At 37.8% G+C, this 18711-nt stretch overlaps 1 protein-coding gene and 1 long non-coding RNA gene across 3 annotated transcripts; one reads left to right on the top strand and one right to left on the bottom strand.

Annotated features, from left to right (window-relative positions):
* Window positions 1–2039: 2039 nt before the first annotated feature.
* LOC139190785 (uncharacterized) lies at window positions 2040–2483 on the top strand. The gene has a single exon (XM_070811259.1). The coding sequence runs from the start codon at window positions 2040–2042 to the stop codon at window positions 2481–2483; it is 444 nt and encodes a 147-aa protein (XP_070667360.1).
* Window positions 2484–5121: 2638 nt separating this feature from the next.
* LOC103452745 (uncharacterized) lies at window positions 5122–7182 on the bottom strand. Of its 2 annotated transcripts, none has more exons than XR_011575113.1 (3): window positions 6278–7182; window positions 5496–5990; window positions 5122–5387 (listed from the first exon to the last, which is right to left on the bottom strand). It is a non-coding gene; the product is annotated as an uncharacterized lncRNA (long non-coding RNA). The 2 variants fall into 2 exon arrangements; XR_011575112.1 differs by having other exon boundaries at window positions 5192–5387; window positions 5496–5607.
* Between the last annotated feature and the right edge of the window lie 11529 nt (window positions 7183–18711).

Here is an 18711-nt window from a genome sequence, read left to right as displayed (position 1 = left end):
TAGGTGTTATTCCTAACTAGAAAGCTTTAAAGGATATAAATGTTGCAGATGATGCTTTACTGCAGTGGCGGAAAGCAATCATGCCTATGCACCTTGGTGCGGGTTTGATCTCTACCCATCCCCTCCCCCTGAACACTAACAATTGAACCTAGCAACGCTATTGTTTGTGAAGAAAAAAAAAGGATAGAACCGTCATGCTTTGCTTCAAAAGGTTGCCTTTTTTCATTGAAAATGTATCCATCACCTGGCTTTAGGTGCTTCAAAACACATATTCTGCAATTTTATTTCTTATTAAACTGAACAATGTTTACGGTTTAGCAGGAAGTTAAGATTACACAAGCAAAACAAAGTTTCGGCTATAGACAAGAGATGTTAGTCGTATGACATTACTGGTCAAGACTCGATATATTTGGCGTTCAACCATATTTTTGAGCAAAAAATGCATTTCAATCATTTTTGAAACAAATGCACAAACTTGAGCCCAACATAAATCCAAAGATAAAAATGCCTTTCAACCACAAGTCATCTGGTGGGAAAGGATTGCTGCTCTAGGGTTCTATAGAAGCGCCACATTTAGTACAAACCATATCGTGGACGCAGAACTTTCATTCATATTCATAAGTCAGTTAACATCATTTTAGCAACATTGAAACTGAAGACAAGCAGACTGCAGTGCTTTTGCAGCTCCGAGGACAATGACATTGGCCTCCACTATGCAAGTGTCATTCAACAAAAACCCCTTGCCTGCATGTTTGAAAGTGTCCAGTGGAATGAAACAAGACCAACCAAAACTTTAATCTGCGGCACTGAACCAGCGGCTAGCTACACGGGCACGGAATAAATCCTCATGTTATATGGGACTATATACATAATTAAACTTGAAAGAGGACAAATTTACCTTCAGAAGACTTGTTCAAGGAAGGGATTTATCTACAATGCGCAGGGAAAACTCAGCAAACACTTTAGAATCACGAAGGTCTTCTGAACCATCCAATTCCAAGTAAAGTGAAATATGAGTACCCTTCCCATCATAATTTCCTTTCGGACAGAGCTGAATCTTCCTCCAGCGACCATTAGAAGAGGTATATGAGAACATTTCAAGATTCCATTAACCTTTCAAGTTTAATAAAAATGAGCAGTTTTTTACATTATAAGGAAAACTACAACTTGACACCTTAAGGGATAATGTAAACATTATGTATGTACAAATTGCATATGTAGTTCAAACCTCTTAAAGTATATCCATCTCTTTTCAGTTAGCTAAAAATTGACTTCAGCAAAGAAAAGGTATTGATAAGAGAGTAAATTGAAAACCTATTGGAGATACGATTTCTGGTCTTCAGCAATTAAGAGTTGTGAGTATTAACTCTCAGCATCTAACATTGAAAATTGCTCAACCTTCCAAACATACTTGCACTTAACAGCATCCTTGATCATTGATAGACGCTCTCCATTTCCTATTCTTCTTTCTTTACAAACAAAAATGTCCGCTCCAAATACACCTCTTCCATGAGATATCCGTGTTGAATTGTAATCTTTTCTTGACCCAAGACAATTGATCCAGCCCATACACAAAGAAAGGTCCATGCACATGCTACAGAGTTCTAGCAAAGTTCAAGTTGGTGGAATGCATGCATAAATATCTAAGGCTTTTTGTGGAAAGATCTTGAATCTTGTAAAAATGTGTGGTTGTTAAGCATTAGCTAGAAAGTTCTAGCAATGCCAAAGTTGGCAAACCTTGCCTATAAATAGGTGAGGTGCTAAGCTATGTGATGTAACAACCAAGAGAGGAGTGAGAAAAAGAGTGAAGTGAGGAGTAAGAAGTGAGAAGAACTAACAAAGCTTCTAAGAGTGAGTGTTTCCTCTTGTACTAAGTTTGTGTGAGAATAAAAATTGTGTAATACTTTGAGTGTTTTTTCTTTCTCTTGCCTATCAAATTCCATTGCGTCATACTCTTCTTTGTGAGATAAACATCTCCAAAGTAGTGAAGCATTTTTAAACCCCAACAAAGTGGTACCAAAGCTATGGCTAGCAACACTATGGCAGCCTTCCAAGTTCCAGTGCTCGACAACAACAACTTCGATAATTGGAGTATCAAAATGAAGGCCCTTTTGGGAGCACATGATGTATGGGAAGTCATGGGGAAAGGCTACATTGAGCCAGAAGATGAAGCTACTCTGTCCCAACCCCAAAATGAGAGTTTGAAAGATTCAAGAAAGAGAGACAAGAAGGCTCTCTACCTCATCTACCAAGCATTATATGATAATGGCTTTGAGAAGGTCTCGAGTGCAACCTCTGCCAAGCAAGCATGGGAGAAGCTTCAAACCTCTTACAAAGGAGCCGAACAAGTGAAAAAGGTTCGTCTTCAAGTATTAAGAGGTGAGTTTGAATCTCTACAAATGAAAGGGTCTGAATCAATCTCTGATTATTTCTCAAGAGTCTTAGCTGTTTCCAATCAATTAAAAGAAACGGAGAAAAGTTAGAAGATGTTAGAATTATGGAGAAGATACTACGCTCGTTGGACCCCAAGTTCAAGCACATTGTCGTGACAATTGAAGAAACTAAAAACTTGGAAAAAATTAGTATAGAGCAATTAATGGGTTCGCTACAAGCATATGAAGAGAAACATAAGAAGAGGCAAGGAAATGATGAGCAGCTCCCCAAGACGCATGTCTAGCCAAAGAAGAAAGAAGAAAGCTTCAACAACGAGAGAAGCCAGTACAGAAGAAGTCGTGGCCGAGGTCGCGAACGTGAACATGGGCGTGGACGTGGTTGGAACTTCAACAACCATAACAACTACGAAAAAAGAGAAAGCTTAACAAAAGGTCATGGAAGAGGATGCTCAAACTTAAGGTATGAAAATCTCAAGTTCAATGTTATAATTCTCAAAGTTCGGGCATTATGCTTAGGAATGTAGAGCTCCAAACATCAGACTTGATGAGAAGGTCAATTATGTGAAAGAAGAGAAAGAAGAGAATGGCGTTGTAAGTATCTTTGATGTGCACAAAACAGCGCCCGCCCCGAAGGCAATACAGTGACCACTAGATACACACAAAAGCATTGAACATAGTCTTTATAAAACATAGTCTTTCTAAAACATAGGTACATATATTTCAAAAGCATTTTCATAGTATAAAGTCATCCATCATCTATACTATAAAGAAGGGTGTGAAAACATGTTCTAAATAGTATATCGTCATTTATCAAAAACCCTACAAAGAACATGGGTTCGATAGAATATATGGTATTCCAAAATATTCTAAGTAAGCATAATATCTTATAAAACGTTTCATAAAACGTAATCAATAAATCCTGCTTTTCATATATGCATTTCTACTATTTAAAACTTGCAATTTAGAAGGGGTCCACTCACAGATACTCCATCATCATAAAGCGGTACGAAATTGGAATGTCCATGATGATATTTGATAGTGCAGTCATAATCACTGATGAGTTCCATCCATCTTCTCTGCCTTAAATTAAAATCCTCCTTAGTGAAGACATGTTTTAGGCTCTTGCGATCAGTGAAGATGCGGCACTTTTCGCCGTACAAGTAGTGTCTCCAGGTCTTTAGGGCAAAAACTACTGCTCCAAACTCCAGATCATGAGTAGGGTAGTTTTTTTCGTGATTCCCGTTTAAACTCCTGAAAACTCTGTTCACAAATCTCATCCCACTCGAACTTGACCCCCTTACGAGTCAACTTAGTAAGAGGCAGGGAGATTACCCAGAAGTCTTGTACAAAACATCTGTAATAGCTAACCAGACCTAGAAAACTTCTCACTTTAGTAATGTTTCTCGGTTGCTCCCAAGTAGACACTGCTGAAACCTTTTGAGGGTCCATACTAATTCCCTCAGCACACACTACATGTCCGAGAAAACTAATCTGGGTAAGCCAAAACTGACATTTACTGAACTTAGGATACAACTGATTCTTCTTAACCTTTCCAGCACCACCCACAGATGCTTCTTGTGCTCAGCAACATTTTTGGAATAAATTAGAATGTCTTCAATAAACACAATCACAAACCGATCCAGATACGGTATGAAGACTTTGTTCATCAAATCCATAAATGTTGTAGGTTCATTTGTTAATCCAAAAGGCAGGACACGGAACTCATAGTGTCCATACCTAGTGCGGAATGCAGTCTTCGTCACATCTTCACGGATAAGTAATTGATGATAACCTGAGCAAAGATAGATCTTAGAGAATACATGTGCACCCTTCAACTGGTCGAATAGGTCATCGATCTGAGGTAAAGGATAACGGTTCTTCACTGTCACCCGATTCAATTGTCTATGTCACATCCTAGATCGGATGTGCCATAGCAAGATATTGTCCGCTTTTGGCTTACCATATCTTAAGCAGTAGGCTTCACTTGACCCACGGGAAAGCTCTTTTTGTTTTTTTGAAGAACACTTTACCTCAAACAAGTAAAGAGCGTGTTGTCATCCATTCGACCAGTACAATTTATCGTAAACAGCTTTACTGTTACGTTGCGAAGAGTCTGTTTCCACAAGGGTAAAACATGCAAATAGAGTTGGTTACAAACTTTTAATAAAAGATAGAACTGGATGACACTAAACAAATTAAATTGTTGTCTATATACGGTTTATTGTCATGTTGCTGAAAACATTCAGTTGCTTTCTGCTAAATACTAGAAGTTCAACATGAGTTTCAACATTTCAAGAGTGCACCAAATGGGCATGCCCCGAACACTACAGTCTTCAAGTTCAGCACATTTTTTAAGAAACACTCAAATGTTTTCAGAAAATGGACCGTGAGGACGACTGATTGGGCTACCCGAATCACAAAACGAATTAAACCCTAAAATCTTTCGCTACGACCAACCACTACAAAAAAAAGGCCTTTTGCGACGGTCAAAACGTGTCGCAAAAACAGCAAAAAGCGTCGCAACAAGCCTTTTACGACGAGCTTGCGACGGCCAATGACGCGTCGCAATACATAGGCGTCGTAATTGTTGGTCGATTATATGTGACGTTTTTAGCGCGTCGCAAATACTATTTGCTACGGGGTTTGCGACAGCAAGTAACGCGTCGCAAATAATTGGCACCAGGTATAAAAAAAAATATTGGGCGTCAAATGGGACGCCACAATCACATTATTGTTTCATGTGAAATGTTACTACATATTTCAAACTAAAATAAAATCCAAACTGATAAAATTCATAATTCACAAAATGAGAAACACTTAGATATCAAAGAATGTATTTCACTTACAGTAATGAAACATATATACATGATCAAAACGTTAATAGGTTCTATATTCCAACGTCAAGGTCCTCATGATAATACAAACCATGTAGAATTGTCTTCAAACTTATACTTCCACGTCTCGTCCTAAACCTCCTCAAATATGTCCTTAAACCTGGGGCAGTCAAATAACTCAACATTTGTAATAATTTCCTTATAGAACTAAATGATATAGAATTGATAGTTGAATGTTGAATAATTCTTCCAACAAAGGTAAATTTACCTGCCATCGTACTTCACTATTTTTTCATAATAGTGTTTTTGGTGCTTAAGTGTAGTGGCCACTTCTTGGAAAGAGCCAACGACATTGACAAGTCGGCAAACTCTGGAATAGACTACAAAAAAACCAAGGTTTTGTTAGTAAAGTTTATCTGCACATTTGCCTAAATGAACAAAAAGGTATGCGATGCCCACTGTGGTAACACAAACCTCATCAGCATTTATACACAGAAAGGGCCACACCAGGCCCCTTGAAATTGTAGACATCAAGTGCAATAGGGGAGACTCCTTCTGGGACTTAGCATTACAAACAGATAGATGCGAAGCAGAAAACCATATTCAAGGGGAAATTACTTCACCAGCACAATCATATGATCTAGAATGTTGAGATTTACTTACTAAAAACCATTTCAAGTTTTCATGGCCCTTTGACAACTGTATCAGGCTCGATACTGATCGCCAAAGGCATGCCTAGGAATACATATGGCTTTCTTCCAACCTGTAAATTGGACACGTATTGAGCATTTCCCACATCATTTTACTTACATTCAAGATTAGAAATGACTTCGAGCCATTACCAGGAACTATTCCAGGGATGTTTTTACATATAATAGGTTCATGAAAAAATAGCACTTGTAAAATAAAGCATTACATTTCAATTAGAGATTGTTCAAACAGTTAGGTAATCTTTCAGATGCTAACTTAAGTTGTAACTTATTAACATAAACGAGTAAATCACAACATTGACAACAAATGACATAAACATAGAATTTACAAATTACTTACTTTCTTGGACTGCTTATTTACTTTTCTTTCTTCCTGCTTCGTATGATCCTTTATGACCCCAAGAAAATAACCCACTTTCTTGCTTCTTCGCAAACCTTTCTCTGTATCGATGTCATCAAAATGCCCCACTTCATCTTCTACCTTTAAACTACACCCCATTCTCACTTTTTCTTAGAGGCTCGCTTTCCATTTTCTCCTCCGTCTTGCTCTGATTTCTACTCATCATTCACCAATCCTTTCCAAACAGTTCTTCCCTTTTCCCCTACAAATCTCACCTTTTTCTGACCACCCCGTGCTTCTTCACAAAAGCACCGCCATTATCTCTGCATTCATCAATGCTTTCTTCCTCATCCTTCTCCAATTAATCCACCACCAAATTTCTGCTTCTCTTGCTGACCGAGTCACCAGTGCCAATAAAGAATAAATAAACAAAACCAAGCCAGCATACTTCTTTGACTAGCTCCAATTACAAAAAATCCTCCAACAATATAAGCAATTAGTGATGAAATTGAACATAGAAATGACAAAAAGAAACCCTAAACAATGGGAGAACTAATGGAGAATAGATAAGACTGGAATTTGCGGGAAAAAATGACGAAACAACACCAAGAAAAAACAAATTAGAAGATAATTCCTCAAATAATATTACCGAATCAGAAGGGATGAGGTTGAATTCGAATTTCTAGCGGCAAAAAGAAAAGACTAAGAGATGACAAAAAATATTAGGGTTAGGGAAAGGGGAGATTTAAGAGAGGAACAAGAAACATAAATCCTTACCTGGTTCAATTGTGTCTCAGCATCAGTGGTTGTGGCAAGAGTGGCAAAGAAGGATCTATGCTTTGAAGAGAGGGAGATAGGCGGAGAACGAGAACTAGAGAGGAAGAGAGCGAGAAGGAGATGAGAGCGTGCAGTTGTGTTTTGTTTTCTTCTACTTATTCACAACAGAGGTGTGTGCGACGGAACTTATTCATGTCGCAAACAACAGAGCGCCAAAGCTTAGCGCGCATAAAATAATGAAATTTGATAGTTATTGCGACGGCTGCATCACGCGTCGTAAAAAAAGTGTCGTAATTACCATATTTTCTTGTAACCAAAAAATTGTGAACATTTTCAGTAGGTTGCAATCAGAAATTCTCGATATTGGTTTTCAAATGAACACAGGTTCAATAGTAAGTATCACCAACATGGTACACCATCACGACTCAAACACCTCCAAGAACTAGAGTCTCATCGTCTTTCATGGTGGGAATTTTAGCATGACGGAAGCAATAAAACCACCCTTAATTGAATGTTTGTTAGATGTTCTAATCCTTGTTTGCTCGTATGATTATGTAGCAGTAGGATTGGGCAAAATTTTTATCTTTACCAGAGATATACCACGAGCCATACTGCTGGTCTAGGATCCGTAAAGTAACCCCTGCATATATTTGACAGCTAGGAGGAAGTGATTTCGGTTCGGCTAACGCCAGAAAAAAAGACAGATGGGTTCCAAATCCATTGCCTTTTCCATTGGGATAGAGCTGCATCTTCCTACACCAACAACCAACTCATTTACAACATTTTCAGATATACTGCGCTTAAGTTTTCGATATCCTCGAGAGAAATTTCTTATACCAAGAGCGAAGTCTAACAAGTCTAGTGTTATATACCATTTCTGGTCTCCAGCAATGAATGTTTTTTAGTCGTAGGATTCCGCATCTAGCTTTGATACGTTGTCAATCCTCCAAGTATTCTTGTACATAACAGGATCCTTTACCATTGATAGACGCTCTCCTTTGCCTTTGCTTCTCTCTTTAGAAACAAAGACCTCTGCTCCCAACACATAAGTGTCATCTAGGAGAAATCCATTTGAAGCTTCAGTGAAAGCTTTGTGGGAGAGAAATTGATCGAATTCCCAATCGAGTTTCATCCCATGAAACTGTTGAAGCACAACACCAGCCCAAAGAATAAAGTCTAGCCCATGATGAAGAACCAAAGGAAAAAACATATGCATGCTAGAAACTTCTAGCATAAGTGTGTCGATAGGATGCATGCATATTAACAAGATAGAACTGTCAAGCTATTGTAACATATGTGAGGTCATAAGCAAAGCCCATGTCGGTGGGCTGTTTGTAGAAAAGCCTAGAACAATGCTAGGATGAAATGAGTCCATTCCACCAACTTAGTAAGTCGATTTAGCAAGCCTATAAATATGTAATGGTGTAAGTGAGCTTGTAACGAAAAAATGATCAAGCACCCAAGTAAGAGTAGTCTTGTGAAGAGGGTGAGTGGTCTAGAGTTTGTCTCTAGAAAGTGAGTGAGTGTCATTGCTTCTAAAGTGTCTTTGAGAGTTTTGAGTGTTGTAATATTTGTAAGTGTAATACAAGTAATTTGTTTACTTGTTTTGTCTCTCCAACACTTGTGTTAGAGTTGTGTACTCTAATTTTTCCTCAACAATTGGTATCAGAGCGGTACGATTAGGGACCATATCTAAGGAAGCTTCCGAGAATCGTGAGAAGTTTAGTGCTTCACAAGATTGTTGACTAATCTTGTTCGGCTTATCGAATTTCTACCGACACAATGGGAGATCTTCAAGTTGTTAAAGGAATCAAGAAGTTGAACAACAAAAAATTACAACAAATGGGCGACATGTATGGAATCTTACCTACAAGGCCAAGATCTTTGGGATATCGTCGGCGGTAATGAAGTTACACAGCTGAAAGAAGACACCAGCGGCACTTTGCGGAAATGGAAGATCTAGGCAAGTAAGGCAATGTTCGCCTTAAAAACCACAATTGAAGATGACATGTTGGAGCACATACGGAAAGCCAAAACACCAAAAGAAGCATGGGACACCTTCGCCACACTCTTTTCAAATAGGAACGATACAAGACTGCAGCTTCTCAAGAACGAGTTGTTATCAGTGGCCCAACAAGACATGACGATTGTCGAATATTTCCACAAGGTAAAGTTTATTTGCCGTAAAATTTCTGAATTAGATCCTAATGCTGCCATTGTAAAATCCAAGATAAAAAGAATAATTATCCATGGGTTGAGACCCAAATATCAAGGCTTCGTTGCTGCTGTACAAGGATGGCCGACCCAACCATCACTTATTGAGTTTGAAAATTCGCTTACCAATCAAGAAGTTTTGGCAAAGCAAATGGGAGGGGTCTTGTTAAAAGGTGAAAAGGAAGTGCTCTACACCAAAAGTAAAAGCAACTTTAAGCAACGTGCTAGTGGTGGATCGAAAAGAAATGGTGACAAGAAAAAAGTCATCAATGAGGAGGGAGTTCTTGGCCAGGGAGAGCTCTGAAGTATCACGACAACCGTGGTCAATCCCAGAATAATAAAAGGTTTGAGGGAAAATGTTACAACTGTGGTAAGAAGGGTCACATGGTGAAAAATTGCTAGTTCAAAAAGTTCACAAAGAGTAATGTTGCCAGCTCAAAGGAGAATATTGAAGATGATTGGGACGTCATTGCGTTTCTAGCCCTGGGGGAATAATGGGACACTGAAGCATCTGTTGCTATGGAAAAGCAAGAGCTAGCTCTCACAGCAGCAAGTCCGGAGTTGATTGACTACCAGAATGATTAGATCATGGATTCAGGTTGCTCAAACCATATGACAGGTGATGAGAAAAAATTACAAAGTTTGACTGAGTACAAAAGAGGCCGCTTAGTGGTGACGACTAACGACTTGAGGCTACCGATTGCTCACATCGGTAAGACAGTAATTAAGCCCCGATACAACACTAACCATGTACCACTTCAGGATGTCTACCATGTTCCAGGTATGAAGAAAAATTTACTTTCAATGCCGCAACTAACGTCATTAGGAAATTATGTCTTGTTTGGTCCATAAGATATGAATGTGTATCGACACCTTAAGATCTTAGGGACGCCAACAATGGAGGGACGACGACTGCAATCAGTCTATGTAATGTCAGTAGAAACTGCATACGTAGACAAAACAAGGAAAAATGAGACAGTAGATTTATGGCACATGAGATTGGGTCACGTTAGCTATCACAAGTTAAATGTGATGATGAAGAAGTCAATGCTTAAGGGGCTACCTCATCTTAACATGAGAACATACACAATTTATGCAGGATGCCAGTATGGTAAAGCACATCAACTACCATACGAAGAGTCGAAGTTTAAAGTGAAATAACTGTTGGAGTTGGTTCATTCCGATGTGTTTAGGCCTGTCAAGCAACCATCGATAAGTGGGATGGGTACATGGGGACGTTCATTGATGACTTCTCCAAGTATGTATGGATTTTCTTTATGAAAGAAAAATATGAAACATTTTCAAAATTTAAAGAGTTTAAGGAGACAGTTGAAAGAGAAGTGGGAAAGAAGATCTGTTGCATACGCACGGATAATGGAGGAGAATATACCTCCAATGAGTTTTCTCAGTATCTAAGAGAATGTAGAATACATCACCAGTTCACATGTGCTAACACGCCACAACAAAATGGTGTAGCGGAAAGAAAGAATCGACATCTTGCAGAGATATGTCGAAGTATGCTCCATGCCAAGAACGTACCAGGAAGGTTTTGGGCCGAAGCAATGAGAACTGTAGCTCATGTGATCAACAGGCTTCCTCAAACAAGGTTAAAACTTGTCCCACCCTTTGAGAAACTATGGGATATGAAACCTACAGTTAGTTACTTTCGAGTATTTGGCTGTCTGTGCTACGTATTTGTTCCAAGTCATTTACGTAGCAAGTTTGACAAGAAGGCAATCAGATGTATCTTTATGGGATACGACAGCCAAAGAAAAAGGTGGAAATGTTATGATCCTACAACTGGAAGATGTACACATCACGAGATGTGGTCTTTGATGAAGCATTTTTTTGTGGTCTTTAGAAATAGAGGCATTGCCGGATTTGAGATACATTGAGGATAAGCTGCAGCAGAAGATGGGGGAACAAACTGTTTGAATCCAATCGAGACTATATGAGTTTGAGGATTCACTTAATGGTGATGATATTAAGCAAACAGCACCTCAAACCCCTTGGCAAACTAGCGTATATCAACAACCAGAAAAAGAAAGACCTAGTGAAATGGAAATATCAACTCCACAGTCATAACTAAGGAGGTCAACAGGAATCCCAAAGCCAAATTCTAAATTTGCCAACGTAGCCATAGAGGAAGAAATAGTTAAACTTGAATGGCTCAAAGTTGGGAAAAGAGGTCATTACAAAAGAGCTAAATCAAGCATGGAATCTCGTGCCAAAGCGAAGAGATGTCCATATCACGCAAATGGGTGTGCAAGAAAAAGCTCTGGCATTAACTCAACATGGAGGAAAGAATGAGCTAGTGTTGAGGAGGAGTGTTGAAGTACAACACCAACCCAAAGAGCCTAAAGAATAAAGTCTAGCCTATGATGAAGAACCAAAGGAAAAAGCATATGCATGCTAGAAACTTCTAGCATAAGTGTGTCGGTGGGATGCATGCATATTAACAAGCCATAATTATCTAGCTATTGTAACATATGTGAGGTTATAAGCAAAGCCCATGTTGATGGGCTGTTTGTAGAAAAGCCTAGAACAATGTTAGGATGAAATGAGTCCATTCCACCGACTTAGTAAATCGGTTTAGCAAGCTTATAAATATGTAATGGTGTAAGTAAGCTTGTAACGAAGAAGTGATCAAGCAACCAAGTAAGAGTGAGAAGTAAGAGTAGTCTTGTGAGGAAGGTGAGTGGTCTAGAGCTTCTCTCTAGAAAGTGAGTGAGTGTCATTGCTTCTAAAATGTCTTTGAGAGTTTTGAGTGTTGTAATATTTTGTAAGTGTAATACAAGCAATTTGTTTACTTGTTTTGCCTCTCCAACACTTGTGTTAAAGTTGTGTCCTCCAATTTTTCCTCAACAGAAACCGCCTTTCCTTTGGTTCTGAGCAATGCATATTTTAAAAAGATTGGAAAATGAGACGATGCTTCACAAATATGAGAACTATAAGCCCTTTTTATTCGTTGAGTTAAAAGAAAGAAATGGTACCTTGAAGAACGAAGTAATTGCCGTTGTTTTGATTGAGTATAAACAACCTGACAACAGCGTACACTTCCGAAGAAATCTGGGGAGCAATTGCTCCAGACATTACCAAGTAGAGAGAGATGTGCTCTTTCACATTCCTATTCTTGTTTCCATTCGGAAAGAAAACCAGTTTCCTGTTATAGTACTCTAACGCAACTCCAAAAAAAAAACAAAACACTAGCAATTAACGCAAAGCTTATGAAAAAAGGAACAGTAAAAACTTGTTCTCAGAAATAGTGAGAAAGGATTGTACCATTTGTATCCTCCGGCTACAAAGTCCCCAGATTCATATTTCTCCAAGTTATGTTTGGTGAGCAACGAAATCGATTGTACTTTTACTGTGTAATGGGTTGGTGGTGCATCGAAAATTGTTCTCAGTATCCCTGAAAAGAAACATGTACATTAGCTACTAATTTCCAACTTCAACACACTCAAGCAAACAGATAAAGTATCTTACCATCTTGGTCATCGAAGTTGAGACTCATCATATCAACAAACTTGATTTTCTGATAATTCAATACAAGTTACAAAGGATTCAACCGAGTTTTCTGTTCTAGAACCAAGTATGTTTTCCTGCTTATAAGGAAAAATTACAGGTGTATTATTCCTAACTTGAAAGCTTTTAAGGATAGAATATTAATCTCTAAGGAAACAGAATACTAGCAACAATGGAAGAACTATGGAACTAAGAGATGATATTGAATAAAGGATGAAAGAGAGAGAGAAAGGCTTATTGTATATCTTTATCAACAATATACTTCCTCTTAGAGCATTACATTTTAGGTTATATAGTATTTTCATCTTATATACTATTACAAAAATACCCTTCAACTACCTTTTCTTATCACAACTATACTAACTAAGTCATTAGCTCTAAGCTTGACAAGTGTCAGCTATTACTCCCCCCTCAAACTCAGTGAGCAACTAGTAAGCTGAGATTGTTCTCGTGGTTCACAAAGTGGACAAGATTCGTGAGTGTTGCTGTTGAAACAGAACTTGCAGGTGATGCATCAGTACGAGAAGCACCCAATGCCAGAGTGTGACAATGTTTGATGAACATAGGACTATGTAAACCCTTTGTTAGAACATTAGCAAACTAATCCTCAATGGGAATATATTGAACCATAATGTCTTTCTTCTGAACTTTCTCTCGAACAAAATGGTAATCTGTGTCTAAGTGTTTTATCTTTGAATGAAACACTGCATTTGAATAGATTGCCAATGCAGACAAGTTACCACAGTGTAGGCAAGGAGGAAATGATAACACCTGATGAATGTCTTTAAGAAATGACCTGATCCAAAACACATATGCAACACAGTGAGCTAGTGTTTTGTATTCTGCTTCTGTTGAACTACGAGAAACTGTTGATTGTTTCTTAGAATGCTATGATATTGGATTGTTTCCTAGGAAAACAACATAACCTATGATAGACCGCCTTGTGTTGATGTCTGCAGCCCAGTCATAATCCGAGTATGCATTTATAGAGAAGTCTGTGCATTTTGTGTATCTCAAACCACATGTAATTTTGCCTTGTAAATGCCTCAAAATTCGTTTAACTAAATGAAAATGCATCTCAATGGGATTAGTCATGTATTGGCACACCACATTAACTGAATGAGCTATGTAAGGTCTGGTAAAGGTTAAGTATTGCAGTGCTTTTACTATGCTTCTGTATTGAGTAGGATCAGTCATTGGCACTCATTCTGTGATAAGTAGTTGTGTATGTAGTTTAGAAGGTGTGGATTAGGTCTGCAATTCTCCATACCAGCTTTATGCATCAAATCCCTTGCATACTTAAACTGTTTGAAAAACAAAGATCCATCTTCCTAATACTGAATTTGCAAACCTAAGAAGTAAGTGATTCTGCCCATATCTTTTAAATCAAATACCTCTGCAAGATCTTGAACCACTTGCTGAATTTATGCCTCACTTGAACCAGTTAGGATTATATCATCCACATATAACAGAAGTATAACCACATCTTTGTTATCAAATCTCACAAACAAACTTGTATCGAAAAGAGAGGTTTTGAAACCCAGAGATGGCAAATAACTTGTGAATTTAGAGTTCCAAGCTCTTGGAGCTTGTTTGAGACCATATAAAAACTTGACTAATTTGCAAACATAGTTTGGATACTTTGAATCAACAAACCCTTAAGGTTGTTTCATATAGACCTCTTCTTCCAAATCACCATGTAGAAAAGCGTTTTTAACATCCAATTGTCTTAGTGACCATCCAAATTGAGCAGCTAGAGCTAGAATTAGTCTGACAATTGTATGCTAAACCACGAGACTAAAGGTCTCTGAGTAATCCGTAAAGCCTTGTGCTACCAACCGAGCTTTATATCTTGAAACAGTCCCATCAGGATTCTACTTAACTTTGAACACCCATTTGCTACCAATAACATCTCTGTCATTTAGTGGTGGCACCAGATTCCAAGTGCCTTATGCTGTTAAAGCATCGAACTCCTCTTGCATGGCTAATTTCCACTGTTGATGAGCAGATGCTTGCTTAAAAATTTTAGGTTCCTCAAAATCTATTATATTAGCTAGGAATGAAAAACCTCCAGAGAAATCATTGTCAATATTCAGAGACTGTAATTCAGGCAAATCAGCATAATATGCAGCATAATTCTTCCTAGAAATTGCTCTAATTTGAAGCCTAGTTTGTATACCAGCGTTTGTAGGTAATAAATGTACACCTTATATCCTCCTGAGTATCCCAAGAAAACACACATCACAGACCGTGGTTGAAGTTTATTTGCAGTATAGGGTTTAATCCATGGATAAACTGCACTGCCAAAGATTTTTAAACTCTGTAATTCTGGAAGTTTCTTGTATAATAGGTAAAATGGAGGTACCATATTCAAAGTCTTGCATGACATCCAATTTATGAGAAACATTGAGTGAGCACATGCAAAATACCAAAACTCATATGGTAATCCAGCTTATGTAAGCAAAGTAATTCCAGTCTCTACAATATGTTTATGTTTCCTCTCAACAATCCCATTTTGCTGAGGTGTGTAAAGACAAGACACCATGTGCATTATACCTTTTTGAGCAAGAAAATTCTTGAACCGTGTACTTACATATTCTCCTCCTCCATCAGTTTGCAAACATTTAACAGAGATCCCAAACTGATTTAGTACAAATGCATAAAATTTGATAAAAATAGAGAACACATCTGACTTATTCACCAAAGGAAATATCCAAACATATCTTGTACGTTCATCAACAAACGGTACATAATTCCTGTAACCATCTAGAGACTTTACAGGTGAATGACCCCACACGTCACTATGTATCTTTTCAAATGGTAAGGTACATTTATCAGTTCTAGATGGAAATGGTAATTTGGACATCTTTCCTTGAGTACAAGACACATATATACTTTGACTATGGTCTATACTAACTGGAACCTGAGACTGTTTTAGCATAGAAAACAATATGTCATTGGCAGGATAACCTAGCCTCTGGTGCCAAAGTTAAGATTTCACTACTTAACCCACTAAAGCTGCTGGAAATGAAACTGCAGATTATAAACCCTTGCTCTTTTGAAAAATTGGAATCTGGAACAATTCTCTTGGCTTACTCTTTCCTTGATACAGTATCTTCTTTGTCCGTTTGTCCTGCATAAAGAAATTAGTTTCATCACAAATAAACCAAGATTTATTATCAGCACATAGTTGTTTGACAGATAATAAACTTCAAGAAATCTGAGGAACATGTAAAACATGTTTGAGGATAAGAGAATGATTATCAGTCTCTATAGTAGTATGACCAACACTCTGAATTGATAAATCAGTAACATTTCCAATTGTAATCTTTTCAAATCCCTCAAATGGCATGACTCGTGACAATCCAGTCATATCTGCTGTCATATGATGAGATGCTCTAGAATCAACAATCCAAGAGTTTGCAAGTCCGTATTGAGTTGTCTGTTGTGCACTCATAGCATTGAAAGATGGTGGTGGAAGATGACCCTGAAATGAATAGTTTCCTCTATGAAAGCACTCAAGAGCTGAATGACCCCTTTTACCACAAAATTGACATTAAATTTGAAATCCAGTTGCATAAACATTGTTATTATTCCTGTGATAGCAGTTTACAGCGGTATGCCCTCTTTTATTACAAATTTGACATTCAATGACCACATTAGTTCTTGTGTCTGTGTTCCCAAACCAGCTAGGGTTGCCATTCTGTCTGAAATTCTTTCCCTTGAACCCACCATTATTTCTATAATTGTTTTGTCCTTTTGAACCCTGAAAGTTTTTAGAACCATTCTAACCTCCATTGATGTTAGACTGCTGAGAGTTAGATCCAGAAGGTGGAAAACCTCTCATATTACCAGCAAAACCATAACCAAACTGTGGTGGATAAAACGGAACATGTTGTTGAGGCAAAGGATAAAACGGAGGTGGGACAAGATATTCTAGTTGCTATGGAGCTAAGTATGGAACTTGAGTAATAACACCTGCTGTAGTTGCTGGAATATGACTACGATTCTGAGGATTTGAAGTAGAACCAGATATAGTAGACCCAAAAGTCCCAGAATTAGAACTAGAACCAGAACCATTTATATAAAAGGCAGAAAAAATTTGAGACAAGATAGTAGTGTCCCTTTCAATCTCTTTTTTAGCACCAAGCAATTGAGCACAAAATTCTTTTAGTGTAATGGAAGATTCCCTAGCCAAGATGACTGTTCAAATAATAGTGTACTCTTTAGGTAAACCAGCTAATCCAGCGATAATAACATCATTATCTGAAATGAATTCCCCTGCTTCATTAAGCTGATCTCTAATATTCTTTAACCTCAATATGAACTTATCAATCGTATCTGTCCCTTTTTGGACTGTATGCAACTCAATTTTTAGGTGATTCACCCTTGACTTAGACACCGAAGCAAATCTATCTACCAGATTGGTCCAAGCATCAGCAGCAGTCTTACAACCAAAAACATATTACATGGCTTCATCAGATAAGGTAGCCAAAAGAAGACTAAGTAAAGCCATATCTGTAGATTCCCAATCTATAAATCCCCGTGTAATCTCCTTAATATGCCTAAATCTGCATGAATGACAAATTTAGGTGGACATACATATGTGCCATCGAAATGACCAAAGAGCTTGTAACCTTTAAGCAGTGACACTAATTGAAAAGACCATTTTGCAAAATTGTCATCTTTCAACTTAATGGTAAGCATACCAAGAAGACTATCCACTTTTGGTGGAGCCATGATTAACTACATAACAACTAAGTCACACTGCTTTCTATACAAAATAATTCTACCTTTCACCAAGAGATTGACACTCTTCGATTTCTATCATTCACCAAGAGATTGACACTCTTTGATTTCTTCTGTTTACCAAGAGATTGACACTCTTCAAATTTTATCAACAAGAAAGAAAGACATATACTTTCTGTTTGAACAAGAAAGACTGGTACTTTCTTGAATTAGCCCAACACCTAAGAAAGATTGATACTTTCTTGAAATCACACAAACTCTACCAAGAAAGACTGATACTTTCTGGAACACACAAGATTCAACAAAATTATTGAACACAATTACAATCTAGAACACAGAACTCATCCATCAGAAGAAAAATTCCCAAACTTCACCACAAATACAATCATCATCAAACACATCATATTACTTCAACAAATCAATTACTCATAGATCAATCATAGAAATCGCAATAGAACTTTATCTCAAGAACCAATTAGATATCACCTAAGAATAGCAGATTCACCAAGAACGCATCGCAAAACCCAGATCAAAAACAAATCTTCGAGAAACCCTCTTAGGCAACGATAACCCAGATCTTTCAATGATTGCAGCGGAAGAACCTTCAAGACCGACTACAGCAGCAAGCCAAACACCGGCGATGATACCATATTAATCTCTGAGGAAACAAAATACTAGCAACAATGGAAGAACTATGGAACTAAGAGATGATATCGAATTAAGGAAGAAAGAGAGAGAGAGAGAGAAAGAGAAAGGCTTATTGTATTTCTTTATCAACAATATACTTCCTCTTAGAGCACTACATTTTAGGTTCTATAGTATTTTCATCTTCTATACTATTACAAAATACCCTTCAACTACCACTTCTTATCACAACAATACTAACTAACTCATTATATCTAAGCTTGACAAGTGTCAGCTATTATAGAAATGTTATGCTTTGCTTCAAAAGGGTTGCCATTGTTTCATTTGAAAGGTATCCATCACCTGCTTGTAAGGAAAAATATAGGTGTTATTCCTAACTAGAAAGCTTTAAAGGATATAAATGTTTCAGATGACACTTGACCGCAGTGGCGGAAAACAATCATGCCTATGCACCTTGGTGCGGGTTCGATCTCTACGCATCACCTCCTCCCGAACACTAACAATTGAACCTAGCAACACTATTG

This window comes from Malus domestica, chromosome 13, assembly GCF_042453785.1.
Source record: "Malus domestica chromosome 13, GDT2T_hap1".
In the NCBI taxonomy this organism is placed as follows: Eukaryota; Viridiplantae; Streptophyta; class Magnoliopsida; order Rosales; family Rosaceae; genus Malus; species Malus domestica.
Note: the sequence above shows the minus strand (reverse complement) of the source record. Positions and strands in the feature narration are given on the sequence as shown.

Bases quoted from the DNA above. Each gene is read 5' to 3' on its own strand.
- LOC139190785 (XM_070811259.1), top strand. From the start codon at position 2,040: ATGGCAGCCTTCCAAGTTCCAGTGCTCGACAACAACAACTTCGATAAT.